The sequence below is a fragment of the Ptychodera flava genome, unplaced genomic scaffold (assembly GCF_041260155.1).
Source record: "Ptychodera flava strain L36383 unplaced genomic scaffold, AS_Pfla_20210202 Scaffold_33__1_contigs__length_2856901_pilon, whole genome shotgun sequence".
Classification (NCBI taxonomy): domain Eukaryota; kingdom Metazoa; phylum Hemichordata; class Enteropneusta; family Ptychoderidae; genus Ptychodera; species Ptychodera flava.
This window is the reverse complement of record NW_027248355.1, coordinates 1,969,692-1,983,218: the sequence shown is the minus strand read 5'-3', so window position 1 is coordinate 1,983,218 and position 13,527 is coordinate 1,969,692. Positions and strand designations below refer to the sequence as shown.

General features: G+C 37.4%; 1 protein-coding gene across 2 annotated transcripts in view; it reads right to left on the bottom strand.

Annotated features, from left to right (window-relative positions):
• Positions 1–13,527, bottom strand: part of LOC139127569 (uncharacterized) — a 99,025-nt gene that overhangs the window by 4,113 nt on the left and 81,385 nt on the right. For both annotated transcript variants that reach the window (XM_070693474.1, XM_070693475.1), the window contains one exon: positions 669–1,121. In XM_070693474.1, coding sequence (XP_070549575.1) covers positions 987–1,121 — 135 coding nt within the window. In that variant the 3' untranslated portion in view covers positions 669–986. The remainder of the gene's footprint in view (positions 1–668; positions 1,122–13,527) is intronic.

Below are 13,527 nucleotides of genomic sequence, written 5' to 3'. Positions count from 1 at the left end.
AAAATAAAAACAATTTTTGACCAAAAATTCGGAAAATTGCCCCAAAATTGCAAATATAAAAATTTTAATTCAATTTGTATAAACTTGACTTAGGTCATCCTTAGGACCATGTATACAACTTTCAAAGCAATCAGATGAGTGGTTTCAGAGAAAAACATTTTCTGACTAAAAACTGAAAAAAATTACCCCAAAATAGAAAGATGCAAATTTCATCCAAATTTTAAAGACCTTATTTAGAATACCTTAAGAAACCTGCACACAAAGTTTTAACCTAATCTAACCAACGGTTGCAGAGTTTGAGCAATTTGCAGTATTGTTTCTTTTTTACCCTCATTTGCATATTTTTGACACTGGCAAGTTCATTTGAACAAATTCACATCTCCATCCCTAGGTGCACCTGTACACCAAATACTAAGACAGTAGGTGCTGCGGTTTAGGTGTTTTTGATGTGGACGGACATACATACATACATACATACATACATACATACATACATACATACATACATACATACATACATACATACATACATACATACATACAGACATGCAAATCCAATGCAAATAAACTGATTCAGCTTATGCGATAACCTCACATTGGTATACCAAATGTGAGCTAAAATGGGCGTTCTTGTCATTATCAGCTGAGTTTTACGATTAACAATTTACCTTGTGGCGGGAATGTAGTCATGGGTTGTATCAATCGCAATTTTCTCTTCGTAACAACGTCAGAAACCACTTCGTTGACACCCGGTGGAAGAATAAAGCGAGCTTGGAGACCAATGTCAGACAATCTCCTCTCGGCGTTGACGATTGAAAGTCTTATGGCATTTGAGTTCTGTATTTCCCAGTGACCAGGCGACATCGGTCCATCACATCGAATTCCGATTTCATATTTTGTACTCCACTTTTTAACAAGATCCGGGAATTCCTCTGCAAAGTCACCGTATACAAACAAAGTCAATGGCACATCAATAGTGTATGTTTTTATTTCGCGATTAGTTTTCGAGCTCTTTTTGCATTCATTCCAACTTCTATAACGAGGGAAACGACAGTTTTCTCATCGATGACGTCACAGCTGTTGATCGTTTGCCCTTCTGAACCAGGCGTATCATCGGAAATCTGTGAAAAAGACAATCCACAAGAGCTGTTACTCACACACCAGGACATGAAATATTTTTGTTTTTTCTTGACTCAACGACTTGAAATGGAACAAACCATTTAGTGTAGGTTCTTACCTTGCAGAGATAGTCCAGTCAAATAGGGTTAGACCCACCATAAATCGCAACAGAATTTTTTTCTTCAGAATGCATTTCAGAGAGGTACCCAGAACAACATATTAAAAGTTTAGTCGAATCCATCTTGGGGAAATATGTCTAATTTGCATAAATCAAATATGGCGGCCAACCATCCAACAAATAACATGATTTGCCATATATCATATGTTAAACAAGCTATTTCAGTGATTTCAAAGTCTGACACTAGTTTATAGGCTCAGGGAATCATTTTGGAAGTATAATGTTTCATATAGGCACTTCATTAATTTGCATAATTCCAATATGGCGGCCAACATTCCTACAAAAGACATTTTCGGTCATATACCACGTATTAAACAAGCTATTTCAGTGATTTTAAAGTTAAAAAGTATATTTCTTTGGCATGGACAAACGATTTTCGAGATGCAATGATTTGCATAGGTAATTTGTTAATTTGCATAAATCCAATATGGTGGCCAACATTCCTAAAAAGGACATTGTTGTCCGTATACCACGCATTATACAAGCTATTTCAGTGATTTTAAACTTTTAATATTTTTCTTGGGTATGAAGAAACACTTTTAGTGGTTCAATTTTTACAAAGAACCTTTGATAATTTGCATAAATTAAATATGGCTGCCATATTAATGCCCCATGGCTTAATAGCTTCTAATATAAATAAGGGTTTGGTATAGTGTTTAGCACTAGGAAACTATCAAGAAGAAACTGTTAAGTCCTTCGACATTCATTTTTAGCTCATATTTGGTATTGATATAAATACCAAAAAGAGCTATATGGCGAGTGTATGGCGTCTGTATGTCTGTATGTATGTATGTATGTAGGTATATATGTGTGAATGTATGTCCGTCACACGCGAAGGCTCCCATACCGCCAAAGCTACCATCTCAGTATTTGTGTATAGGTAGATGCAGGGGTTGAGATGTGACGTTGTTTCAGTGTCAAAAATATGCAAATGAGGTAAGAAAAAGGGGAAATCCTGCAAATGTGTAGAAGTGGTGGCAATAACTGAAACAGCGCACACATCTGAGTAAGAGGTTTTTGACCTTTAACCTATTTGTATGCAGGGTACCTATTATGTGCGGGAGTGGTGGCAGTAACTGAAACAGCTCATTATTCATTTCTGTGATTGTTTATGAACTGTGACATATTAACAGACCTGCTGAAACCATGGATGTCTATTTTTGTACATCCATGGTTGAAACATTCTCTGCTATGCATGTTGCTACAGTTGACCTCCAGTACCTAAAGTTTCAGACCTTATTTACTTTTGTCATTATGTTTTTCTGGTTTAAATATTTCTTGTTGTTTTTCTGGTTGTGCAGAAATCATTGTCATAACATCAACGTAGAATTTTCCTGTACTGAACAGATAGAAACAACACTTATTGTTGATATTTGGTATGTACCAATTCTGATCAAATTTGAGCGACACCGTATAATTGTGGTATTTTTAAAATTTTAATTTTTCCATAAATGACGTCTGTTAATGTTTGTTAGTCTTCTGAATAATATATTCCCTTTCTGAATATAACATTGATTCATCTGTGTACGGCATTTTCGTAATTTGTATGGGTGTTTAACACTGTACAGTGTCAAAACATGTAATCTGTAATGTTTACTGTTAAAAAAGACGTGTTCAAAATCTTTAGTTTTTAATTTAGACTGAACCCCATTCTTATGGATGGTGCATCTTTATAAGATCCCCTAGATGACAGGCAAGAAGTCATCACACATAACAGCAAAAATACAATAAACACAACAAAGCTAAAAAACAGAAAAAAATGATATGACCAAAATAAAAAATGCCATAATACACACAAATTGAAACTTAGCACTATTGCAAACAGTGTCAGATTCATAAAAACTTTATGGTCACACAGACTCAAAAATCTGAAAACTGCATGCTTTAGCAAAGGCTTACAATTAATCCTAAAACAGAATCCAACTATTACACAATACAAACAAGTACATCTTGAGTCATTTTTCCAAGTTACATTTTTCAAGATGTACATGCTTGTATCGTGTAACAGTTGGATTCTGTTGGGCTGATGAGTTGTTTGAATTAATTTTAAGCCTTCTTTAAGCATGCTATTTTCAATTTTTTGTGAGTTTATGTGTTGATCAAGTTTTTAAGAGTCTGACATTTTTTGCATCAGAATTTTATTGCAAAACAAAATAGTTGTTTTGTTATATAGCATTTAAAAAACAATGTGAAAATTTCAGAAAATTCGACCAAACCAGACTAGAGTTATATTCTTTGCAAATCTTGAAATTCGGATAAAAGGGAAGCAGAAAATCGGGTGATTTGCATACATTTGCATAAATACCCCTTCTTTATCATGCAACTTACGACTGCTTGCCAAGCTAAAAGGTGAGTCTAACCAATTTTTTAATCGTGGGTTAACAAATTAATCAAATTGGATGAATATTTGCAAAAACAATTATTTTGAGCAAAATACGCTGCATTGGGTGCAGTGCCCTCTTAACAGTTTTTTCTTGATATTCCGGATGGTAAAATCTTTACAGACTGAACCTTATTTATATAAGAAGCTATTTGGTCATTAATTTGGCAGCCATATTTAATTTCTGAAACTTAACAAAGTGTCTTTTAAAAACATTGAACCGCAAAAGGTGTTTCTTCATGCTCAAGATTGCATACAGAGTGACTGTACAGGAATTGGTACTTGTATTCTGCTGCTGCACTCCCCGACTTCACTATGTCATAAATGCTGTGCTGCCAGAATTAAAATAAGCGTTAGAATGTTTGTCAAGTCTACAAAAGAGATTGAAATTAATAAAGCTGCAAGCAGCGTTGGCAGGGCTCAAGCGGTTACATGGTTCTTGCATTGATGATATATGTGCAAAATTTGAGCTTTGAAAAGTCTTGTGGTTCCTGTAAAGAAGCAATATGAACATGATCTCATAGTTACTGTAGGTTTCGCTAGTAGTATAAGTTTTACGCAAAATCCAATAGGGCGACCAAACAACTTGACCGATCTAAATGCCTTTCAATAATTTTAAAGTGCTCACATTTAGGAAGATATGAGTAAAATTTCAGTTTAATTGGTGAGTTGGTTCTGTAGAGAAAGATTTGTAAAGATAGCAAAATCAAATATGGCCGTCAAACTTCATGACCGATCAAAATGCCTTTTGTAAACTTGAAAGTTCTCACTCTAAGGATAATACAAGTAAAATTTCAGCTCATTTGTTGTTTTGGATCTGGAGAAGACGATTTTTAGTGATTAAATTGCGATTGTCGCAAAATCCGATATGGCGGCCAAATTACGTAACAGATTCAAATGCCTATTGCAAACTGGAAAGAGATCACTCAAAGGATTACAGGAGTAGGGTTTCAGCTAAATCGATGTGTTGGTTCTGGAGAAGAAGATTTTTAATGATTAAGTTATGATTATTGCAGAATCCAATATGGCTGCCAAATCACGTGACCAATCCAAGTGCTGTTTGCAAACTTGTAAGAGATCACATAAGAGATGACATGAGGAAAATTTATGCTCAATCGGTGTGTTAGTTCTGGAGGAGAAGATTTTTAAGATTAAATTGTGATATCTGCAAAATCCAATATGGCGGCCAAATCACGTGACCGATCCAATTGCCGTTTGCAAACTTGAAAGAGATCACTTTAGAGATGAATTGACCGATGACATGAGTAAAATGTCAGCTGACCCTAACCGTATGTTGGTTCTGGGGAATAAGAATTTAGGAGATTAAATTTGAATTTTTGGTAAGTCCAAGATAGTGGCCAACCCCCGTGAATGATCCAAATGCATTTGGCAAACTTGGAAGAGATCACATTAAGGATGATATGAGTAAAATTTCAGCTAAATCAGAGCGTTGGTTCTTGAGAAGAAGATTTTAAAGATTAAATTGGTATTTTTCGAAAATCCAATATTGCGGCCAAAGTCATGTGACCCCACGCGATTTCATTTCTAAAATCTGAAGACTTTAGGTCATGCTTACCTATAAAAATGTAAAATCTACTAGACCCTAGGTTTCTGGAGAAGCCATTTTTTAGGTTTTCGGAGAATCCAATATGGCCACCAGGTTACGTGACCAATCTAAATTTGTATACTCATATGCACGAGTACTCATTGGTACCTATAACCCCTGCAAGTCTGAGAACTTTACGGTGAGCGGTGTTTGAGTTCTAGGTCTACAAAGAAGTGGCGGAAGACAAATAATATTGAAACCCTGTAAAGAAAATAGGGGCCAAAGCCTTGCGGCTTGGGCCAATAATAAATAAATCTCATTATGAAGGGATATTTTATTACTTTATTAATAGATATATGTCTCTTAAAGTTTATCATTTTGTCTTCAGTCGCATTTGTCGACATTGCCTTGGAAGTGTACTTTCAAAAATGATTTGAAATGTCGATGATAGTATTTGTATATTTCCGATAGGATCAAAATAAACGACATTTTATGTTACTGTATTAAGGTTAAGCCTAATTCACGTGCCACGTGCCGCGTGCCGCGCGCCGCGTGCCAGGGACTCATGAGAAATTATAGGGAGGAAGGGCCTAATTAAAAAGACTATACAGAATCTAGGAATTGCGTTAGTTTATACATGCCCAGAGTATATGAGGCAACACCACAATACCCATCTCAACACTACCTTTGTTTCGCCAAACTGACATGAGTCGGGGATTGAAATTAATTAGATGGAATAAAACCTTTAGGGTTTAACCAATTTCGACACCTATACATACAGAGAGGCCAACTTTGTCTCGGAGCCGAGTTAAGTGTGAGCGGAGAAGTTTGCCTAGGGCCGTGTTCTCATTGTATTCAAACTTATTGACATGTAAAGACTGGTACTATTGTGCATTTTGTCGCAAGACCTTTACGATCTTTGTGACAAACTGATGGTGAATCACAGTGATATTTAGGAAAGGGTGTCAGTAATTGTTTTCATTACCAGAAAGTAAATGAAGTAATGCGGAACAACAAATGTTACTGTAATAACACAGCGTTTAGGTAGAAAAGTTGGCTACAGATTGAGACATACGGGATACGCTATCCGTTCACGTGATCGCTAGGTCGAAAGCAATTCACACTCAAAGACGATGCCGAAAAGACAAAGTAAAATACTATTGGTTGATAATTTTATTTTTTCTCTATTTTCTCGCCTTTGACGCAATGTTGCGAGTTGCGTCACAAAACGCTGCATATTCTGTGGAACCATCAGCATGGCTTTTTTGAAGCCATGGATTTTCTGTCAGAAACACTAATCTTACCAGCCATGCTAAAATTTAAAACACAAAATAGTCTACTCGAGACAAAAGTAGAGTAGAAATATTTCCAGCCTCACAAACTAGAGATACTGAAAATCGTATTCCATAGCGTGCAATGGACTGAAAGGGAAGAGAGCAGCAAGTAGTATATATAATGTGTATGACTGAGATAATTTTTTTTTATTTATTCGAAAATAACTACAGGGAGGGGGAATTTCCTTCCCTCTTACGCGTTTGCCTATTGTGCATGCGTGTAAGAGGGAATTCCCCACTGAGTCAGATATAGGTCACTCACGTTCCGAATGGGACTTGCGCAATGCGCTAGCTATGACTCACTGGGTAATCCACTATCAGAACGTGACTGTCGGAACGGCATTCTATTATTGGATGGAAGGGAGATCATTTGTTAGATAGATTCTGACTGTGATGTAAGTAAAAAATTCTGCTCTTCCGCTCCGATGGCAACAGGGGACCGTTCCAATAGGGCTGTTGCGCAATACCTTTCCAGCAGGGGCTTTCCGGTAGGACTTTCCCATTCCGATAGGCTTCGAGTGTTGCTTAGCAGCCTGTGATGTCATAACTGAGATGTGACATTCTACAGTTTTCATGAAAATTTTCTGCGGAACCGTTCCGGTAGGATTTTTTGAACTCGGGAGTTAACTTGCTCACGCGATAGATAAAATTTTAGAAATTTCCTCTGAACTTAAAATGTGTCGGAAGACCATTACTTCAAATAAAATGAGACGTTTTAGATAAATGGTACTGATATCTAAAGTGTAAGTAGTTGTATCTTTTTTAACAAATGAAATGAGGCCGGAATGACTTTCTTCCGGAGTACGAGTAAAAATATCTAAATCTTTTTTATCTTTATCAATAGTTATGATAATAGTGCAAGGTGTTCTTGAATCTGTTTTTATAGCAATATTTCCAACTAAATCATCAAACTCGTCTCCTGTACCTAATTTTATACATTTGATAATAACTGTACCATGCTCAATTATTTTCATATTATCAGTCATCTGTTGATTTGTTGTCTGTAAAGTTAATTCAGCTGCCTCCTCACCGTCACTTTTTAAGCCCAGTTTCTGCAAAGTTGTGTCCCAAAATAATCTTACTACCCCTCTAGCATTGTATGAGCAATAATTCTCCCCCTCGTTTATCCACCTTCGCAGTGTATTATCTGATGACATTATTGTTGAAAGAGGTTTGATCTTGAGGTGAATCGGTATACCGAGTAGTGTAATGTATGGATTCTTAGGAGTAAGCCAACGACGAAAATCTAGCAACTTGTACTTGTTAACATTACTATCGAAATAAATAACATTTGGAGTCCCCGGTGGTTCATCAACCCCACCTGCAATTTCACTATCTAATATATCTAAGATGTTACGCGGTACATTATAAGGCCTGAATTTCTGACTATCCCCATCCCATGTCAGAGCAAAAGGAGTAGGATCATTTGCAGCCTTTGTAGCGTCTATTGTGATTTCATCGACATCTTTCAGTTCGGAAAACTCTACAGCGTGTTCGTGGCTTTGTACAGCGGCAGAGGCTAAAACGAAATATTTTTTCACGGTCCTTGTATCGAAGGACGTAATCCTTATTATGATTACCAGCTATCTTAGTATTATTGTTAATTTTAACATCACTCAGATCTTCGAGCTCGAGATTTTGTCCGTGAATTGCACCTAGACCGTAGTTACTTGGGCCAGACATAATTATCGTATATACAGTGAAAATTAAAATAATACCTAGTAATAATATACAACCATGGCTTCAGCTATAGGAATGACAGTTCTCGGTGCTGTATTAAATGCAACGGCATTCACAGGAGGAAATATTATTGGTCAAAAGCTTAGCGGGAATAGTGGGGCTCTGCAAGCAGAGAAAGTCCGACATGATAAGGCATTAGAAAAATTTGAACATGATCGTGCCGTCTGGTCAGAAAAACGATTACTCCAGGCTGATGGGAAAGAGAAAATCAGGCTAAAGATATTCATGCTGCGGCTGAATTAAGAGATACAGATGCAGAAATAGTTGAAGAGGCAGTGGCAACTAAGCCAGAGCAACAGCGCAAGCATCAGCACAATTCTCAGATTATTATCAGCCTAGTCCTGAGCAAAAGAAATATGAAATGATTTATATTGCTGGAGGATTAGTCGTGGGATGGTTTATGCTGCGTTAGCTATAGCATTCAATACAAAAATTAGTCGGCCAGTTATTGAAATTGACTGTTTCCATCCTGATCTGTTATCCAAATATGCATTGAATTCATATAATCTGAACCCTTTCTCAATGGCATGGCAATTGAGCCCCCTTTTTAAGTCATAGTGACCTTTTCACTTATTTGTTTTGTATCCCGGATGGGAAGTATTGTAAACAATCCGATACTTTCCCCTGTATGTATCCTCCAGCACTGGAGTCAAATGAAACATAATTTCCAGTAACATCAACGACATCTGAATGAACTATGTATTTAGTGACTGTTAAAAAATCTGCTCGACCTGGACTCATAGTATTTTTTGTTACGGGGTTGTCATCTGGCCTATCTGAAAAGCCTACGAGGTTAGCAAAGCTACCTGTGGCATTAAAATAAACTTTAACATTTTTAGCCAAAGTTAGATAAACTTTGCTTGTGGGTAGATGTTTTTCGAAATTAATTTTCTGCTGCAACCCGATTGCTTTGTTGAGTGTATCGATATTGTAGTGACCTGGACGTATTGATTTTGTCGTCTTATTTTTTGGGTCGTTGCCTTCTTGATATTTTATTACATTATTCGTCGATGTTATGTTATGCCATGAATTATATAGTCCACACTCTAGCAGTCTTATTTTAGTAAACTGTGATATGTCAATGCAAGGGTTAAAATTAACAGTAACAGGTTCACCCATTTTGCTTTCAATCCAAATGATCATCTCTGCGTTGTATATACATTACAAAGTATAAGGTTCTGCAGGAATAATATTTTTCTGTTCAAGGAGATCTTTAGTCGCAACCGCGGCAGCAGTCGCACCGCCTAATTTTGCCAATCGAGTTAAATTTGGTCGACTTGGATCGCCAATATCCATTTTCAGAAATTTGCTGGAGATCATTAGATATCCCATCGTAAGTCCAGCGATTACAATACCATCGTACATTGTGTTTACAACTGTTTTAGTATCCATGATTGCTGACAAGTATATAAAATAGAAAAATAAAATAATTATGGAATTCCTTACGGAGTTAATCCATCTCATACAATGTAGAGGGACCGGGACTTGGTTGCGTTCCGGAGGGGGAAAACTTCCTTTCCGTCACATTCTCTGTTTTTGTCGCTTTCTGAAGCGGCTCATCTTTCCGGAGGGGACAATTATGCCAAGCACGCCCAAAATATAGCCCTAATGCAGTCAATGAAACTCCTATAACACCTAAAACAAGATAACATTTATTATACCAGCTATCACACTGTTTTGGCGGAAGGCTTATACAGTTTTTCACGCTTTGTCTCTATTATGGATTGAGCGTCCGACGCTGCGGTTGGTAGCGCCCCTTCGGAATGCGCTGTCGTATTTGCTGCTGCCAATGACTTTATTAAATTCTCCATTGTTTGCAGTATGTTATCTATTCTTAGTAAAAAAAATAAAAAATCCTTCGGAAAATATGATCAAATGTATATAATATATTATCTACTCTTAGTAAAAAAATAAATACACGTTTAAACCTGAATCCGAAATATAGTATTAACATAGTCTGGAATATGACAAGAAAATATGGTAGTAGATTATGAATATGAAAATTCTCCTCCATTAAAATCTATCTGTATATAGAAACACGTATTGTAATCATGAGTACAGAAGCATTCCCAGTTGCTTTTCAATTGAATAAACGCTTGCTCGATAGCGACATTACCGACAGTACAGCATGCTGATATTCCCCCTAAACCGAACGACATAAAACATGTTCTCATGGACTTAGAAATATATGTAACGCCGACAGATAAATTTACTTTTCATCCGCGGGATGTGTTCAAAGATAACGTAATCACTCATCGATCAGCTAAAGAAAGTAATATGTGGTAATATAGTATATGAAATACTGGGACCAGCAATTAAATTTTGCTGTATGGTGCAGCACTACTGGTTGTGGTATATCATTCGCCCATCTCTTTGATAAGAAATTTCCGCCGCAAATACAATCATTCTGCCGTTTTCATGTATATTTTACAATACGTCGTATCCTTCATGAAATGGGCGTTGCACTTCCAGACGATACTGTCTTCAAAGCCGGCGACAATCCATACAATCTCATCGAATACGAACTTCTATGTACAGGTCTTGGTTATGGTTATGAATACTATAGTAATCGTGGGCCCGTCTGTCAGCCAAAAGCAATATACAATGGACATGACTTTTTCCTCTCCGCCGACGGAGGCGTTTTCTATACACATATAATTTTTGGAAAGAAAAAAAACATGTACTGCCCAACAAAGACCGACCACACTATATTTCTTCCGAAATGATGGCACGGATGGGCAATACAATAGTTTCATCCTCTGAAGGGAGACTCGGGACTAACAAAGGCCGGTCTCGCCCGCCTCAATGAAAGCCTTGAAGCCTATGTATATTGCATACTTGGTGCACAAGCGAATATTCGCAGTACCATTGTGGGCGATACTGGTAGCCAAAGCAAGTCCGAAAAGAATTCGGCGTTCTCCTCGAAGATGAAATTCGTAATACCGACAAAGTAATCAGTTATAGGCGATATCAAGACACAATAACGAATACTGGTGTCAAACTTGATATGGCCGTTTCACCCAATTTACTTCTCTTGCCGTCTGAGATGGTTATTCTTTCGGGCCCGTATGGTATTGTTCATTCTTTCGGGCCCGCAATCTCAGGTTATAATAATGAATTGCAATACGCAACAGAATCTATGGTCTTCGGGGTGAATTCGATATAAACACGGAAATTCGAGAAAGCGCTAACATGAGATGGATGGGGACAAGGATGCTGTGAAGTAGCAGGATGAGCCTCCCGAGGGCCATCTAATACGGCAGACGCTGCTAACACGAGTCGGATTCCCCTATCGGAACAGAAGGCAGCAGATACAGTCGCCGCTGGCGAGGATCCTATTCATGAATACGGCAAAATTGGTTTGTTATCTTTAGCCATGTTCATTACGTTTATGTACAGTATATAGATCAGATGTATGCAACCCGCCATTCAACATGATTATAACTGGACCGACAAATTCTCGCAAGACGGAATACGTGATGGATCTCCTCACCGGTCCGTACCAAGGAAAATTTTAATATATAGTTTTCATTTGTCCGAAATTCATGAACAATAAAACGTATAATAAAGATTCATTTTCACCGATGATAATGTGTTTATATTTCCTGACGGACTCGATGCTGTGGATGATACACTGGCCTACGTACATGAGGAATGGGCCGGCACGAACACTTTAATAATCATAACCTGCGCCTCATCCAAAGATATGAAGAAGGGCAGTGACTTTTTAGTCAAACTTGGTTTCAGCGCAAGACACGATGGATTATCTGTCTGGGTTCTGACTCGACAATATACTAGTATTAGTAAACCATTTAGGGAAAACATACAGATGTTAGTACTTTTTTACACACCGAGCAAGACAGACAACAAGACTATTATAAAAGAATATGGAATGGAGGTGTCAGAAGTGAAGCCACTTCCCTAGTCAGACAATTTCATTTACGGCATCCGTACGACATACAATTTTTCGTATAATATAGCTAATCATGGCTTCGCATGAAGGCTCTACCGATAGGAATCCCGAAGGTTCTACTGAAGGTACTCTGAGAGAATTATATTACAACCCAAAAACTGGTTTTGGAGGTGTACAAAAATTATATGACTCAGCACGCGCCAGCGGACTAAAAGTTACTAAGAAAGAGGTGCAGGAGTGGTTAAAAACTCAGCTAACTTATAATTTACATATACACTGTGGGCAAAATGGCCTCTATATTGTTCACTCAAAGTGTGACAATTTTTTGCCGCACATACGCTGAATGAGCGTAAAGAGAGCCAAATCAAGCTTCCGCGTAATGTTGAAAACTTCGCCGAATTTCCTAGCCGCACAGCTAAATATTCAGGAAAGAGATGCAGATTCCATTTCCTCATATGTTCCTCTGTCCATTATGATATTTCGGCAATAATTTCATGAAGGAATTCTTAAAATACCGAAGGGAAAATACTCTATGTAAAAATAGGCGAAAACACGGCCAACAGCACAAACGATCGTAAACTCGTCATTTCAGAAAAATAAGAGGGAAATTCAAAAATCGAAAACCAAAGAGTTTTAGTGAACCTTCATGAGATGCTCAATCTCAAATATTGTGAGAAATAACAGCGAAATGAAAAAGTTGCTCCGGCGGGTTTTTTCAGATGTATTTTTCATTTTACGATGTGCCGAATTATCTCGATTCCCATAGAAAACAATGGCGTTTATGCGCGTCCGATCGACCGAACACATTGCAAACTTCTCGCCGGTTCAAATTTTTCAATTCTGAACCAATGATAACGAAATTGGTACAATGACCCTCTGACTAATAAGCAAAAATCGTATCGTTTTAGATTTTTGAATTTCTTCGTTAATTTTTTTTTATTGCCATTCTATTTATTCTGATCACTGAAATATACTGTTGCCGTCAACAATATGGCGATCTGACGGCGATTACATGTGCAGAACAAGGGTCTGAAATTGACGCAAAATAATCAGCAAGTGTGTCCTAAATTGTACAGATCAAATACCTGTCAGGTTGTTGTCTTTTATACAAAATTTGGGTGAATATGAACCATGAATATCGCAGTAAATTGGTAAAAATAACACGAAACGAAAGCGAACTGGTGTAGAGTCTCCACTGTGAACGTGTAGTGAACGTTATCGATCGATATTCTTTTGTTGCGAATTGTTACAATGTCGTGTTGCATATCCGCGGGTCGCATGGCGCCAAACTTGTCCAAAGAGCGCCAAAATATGCTG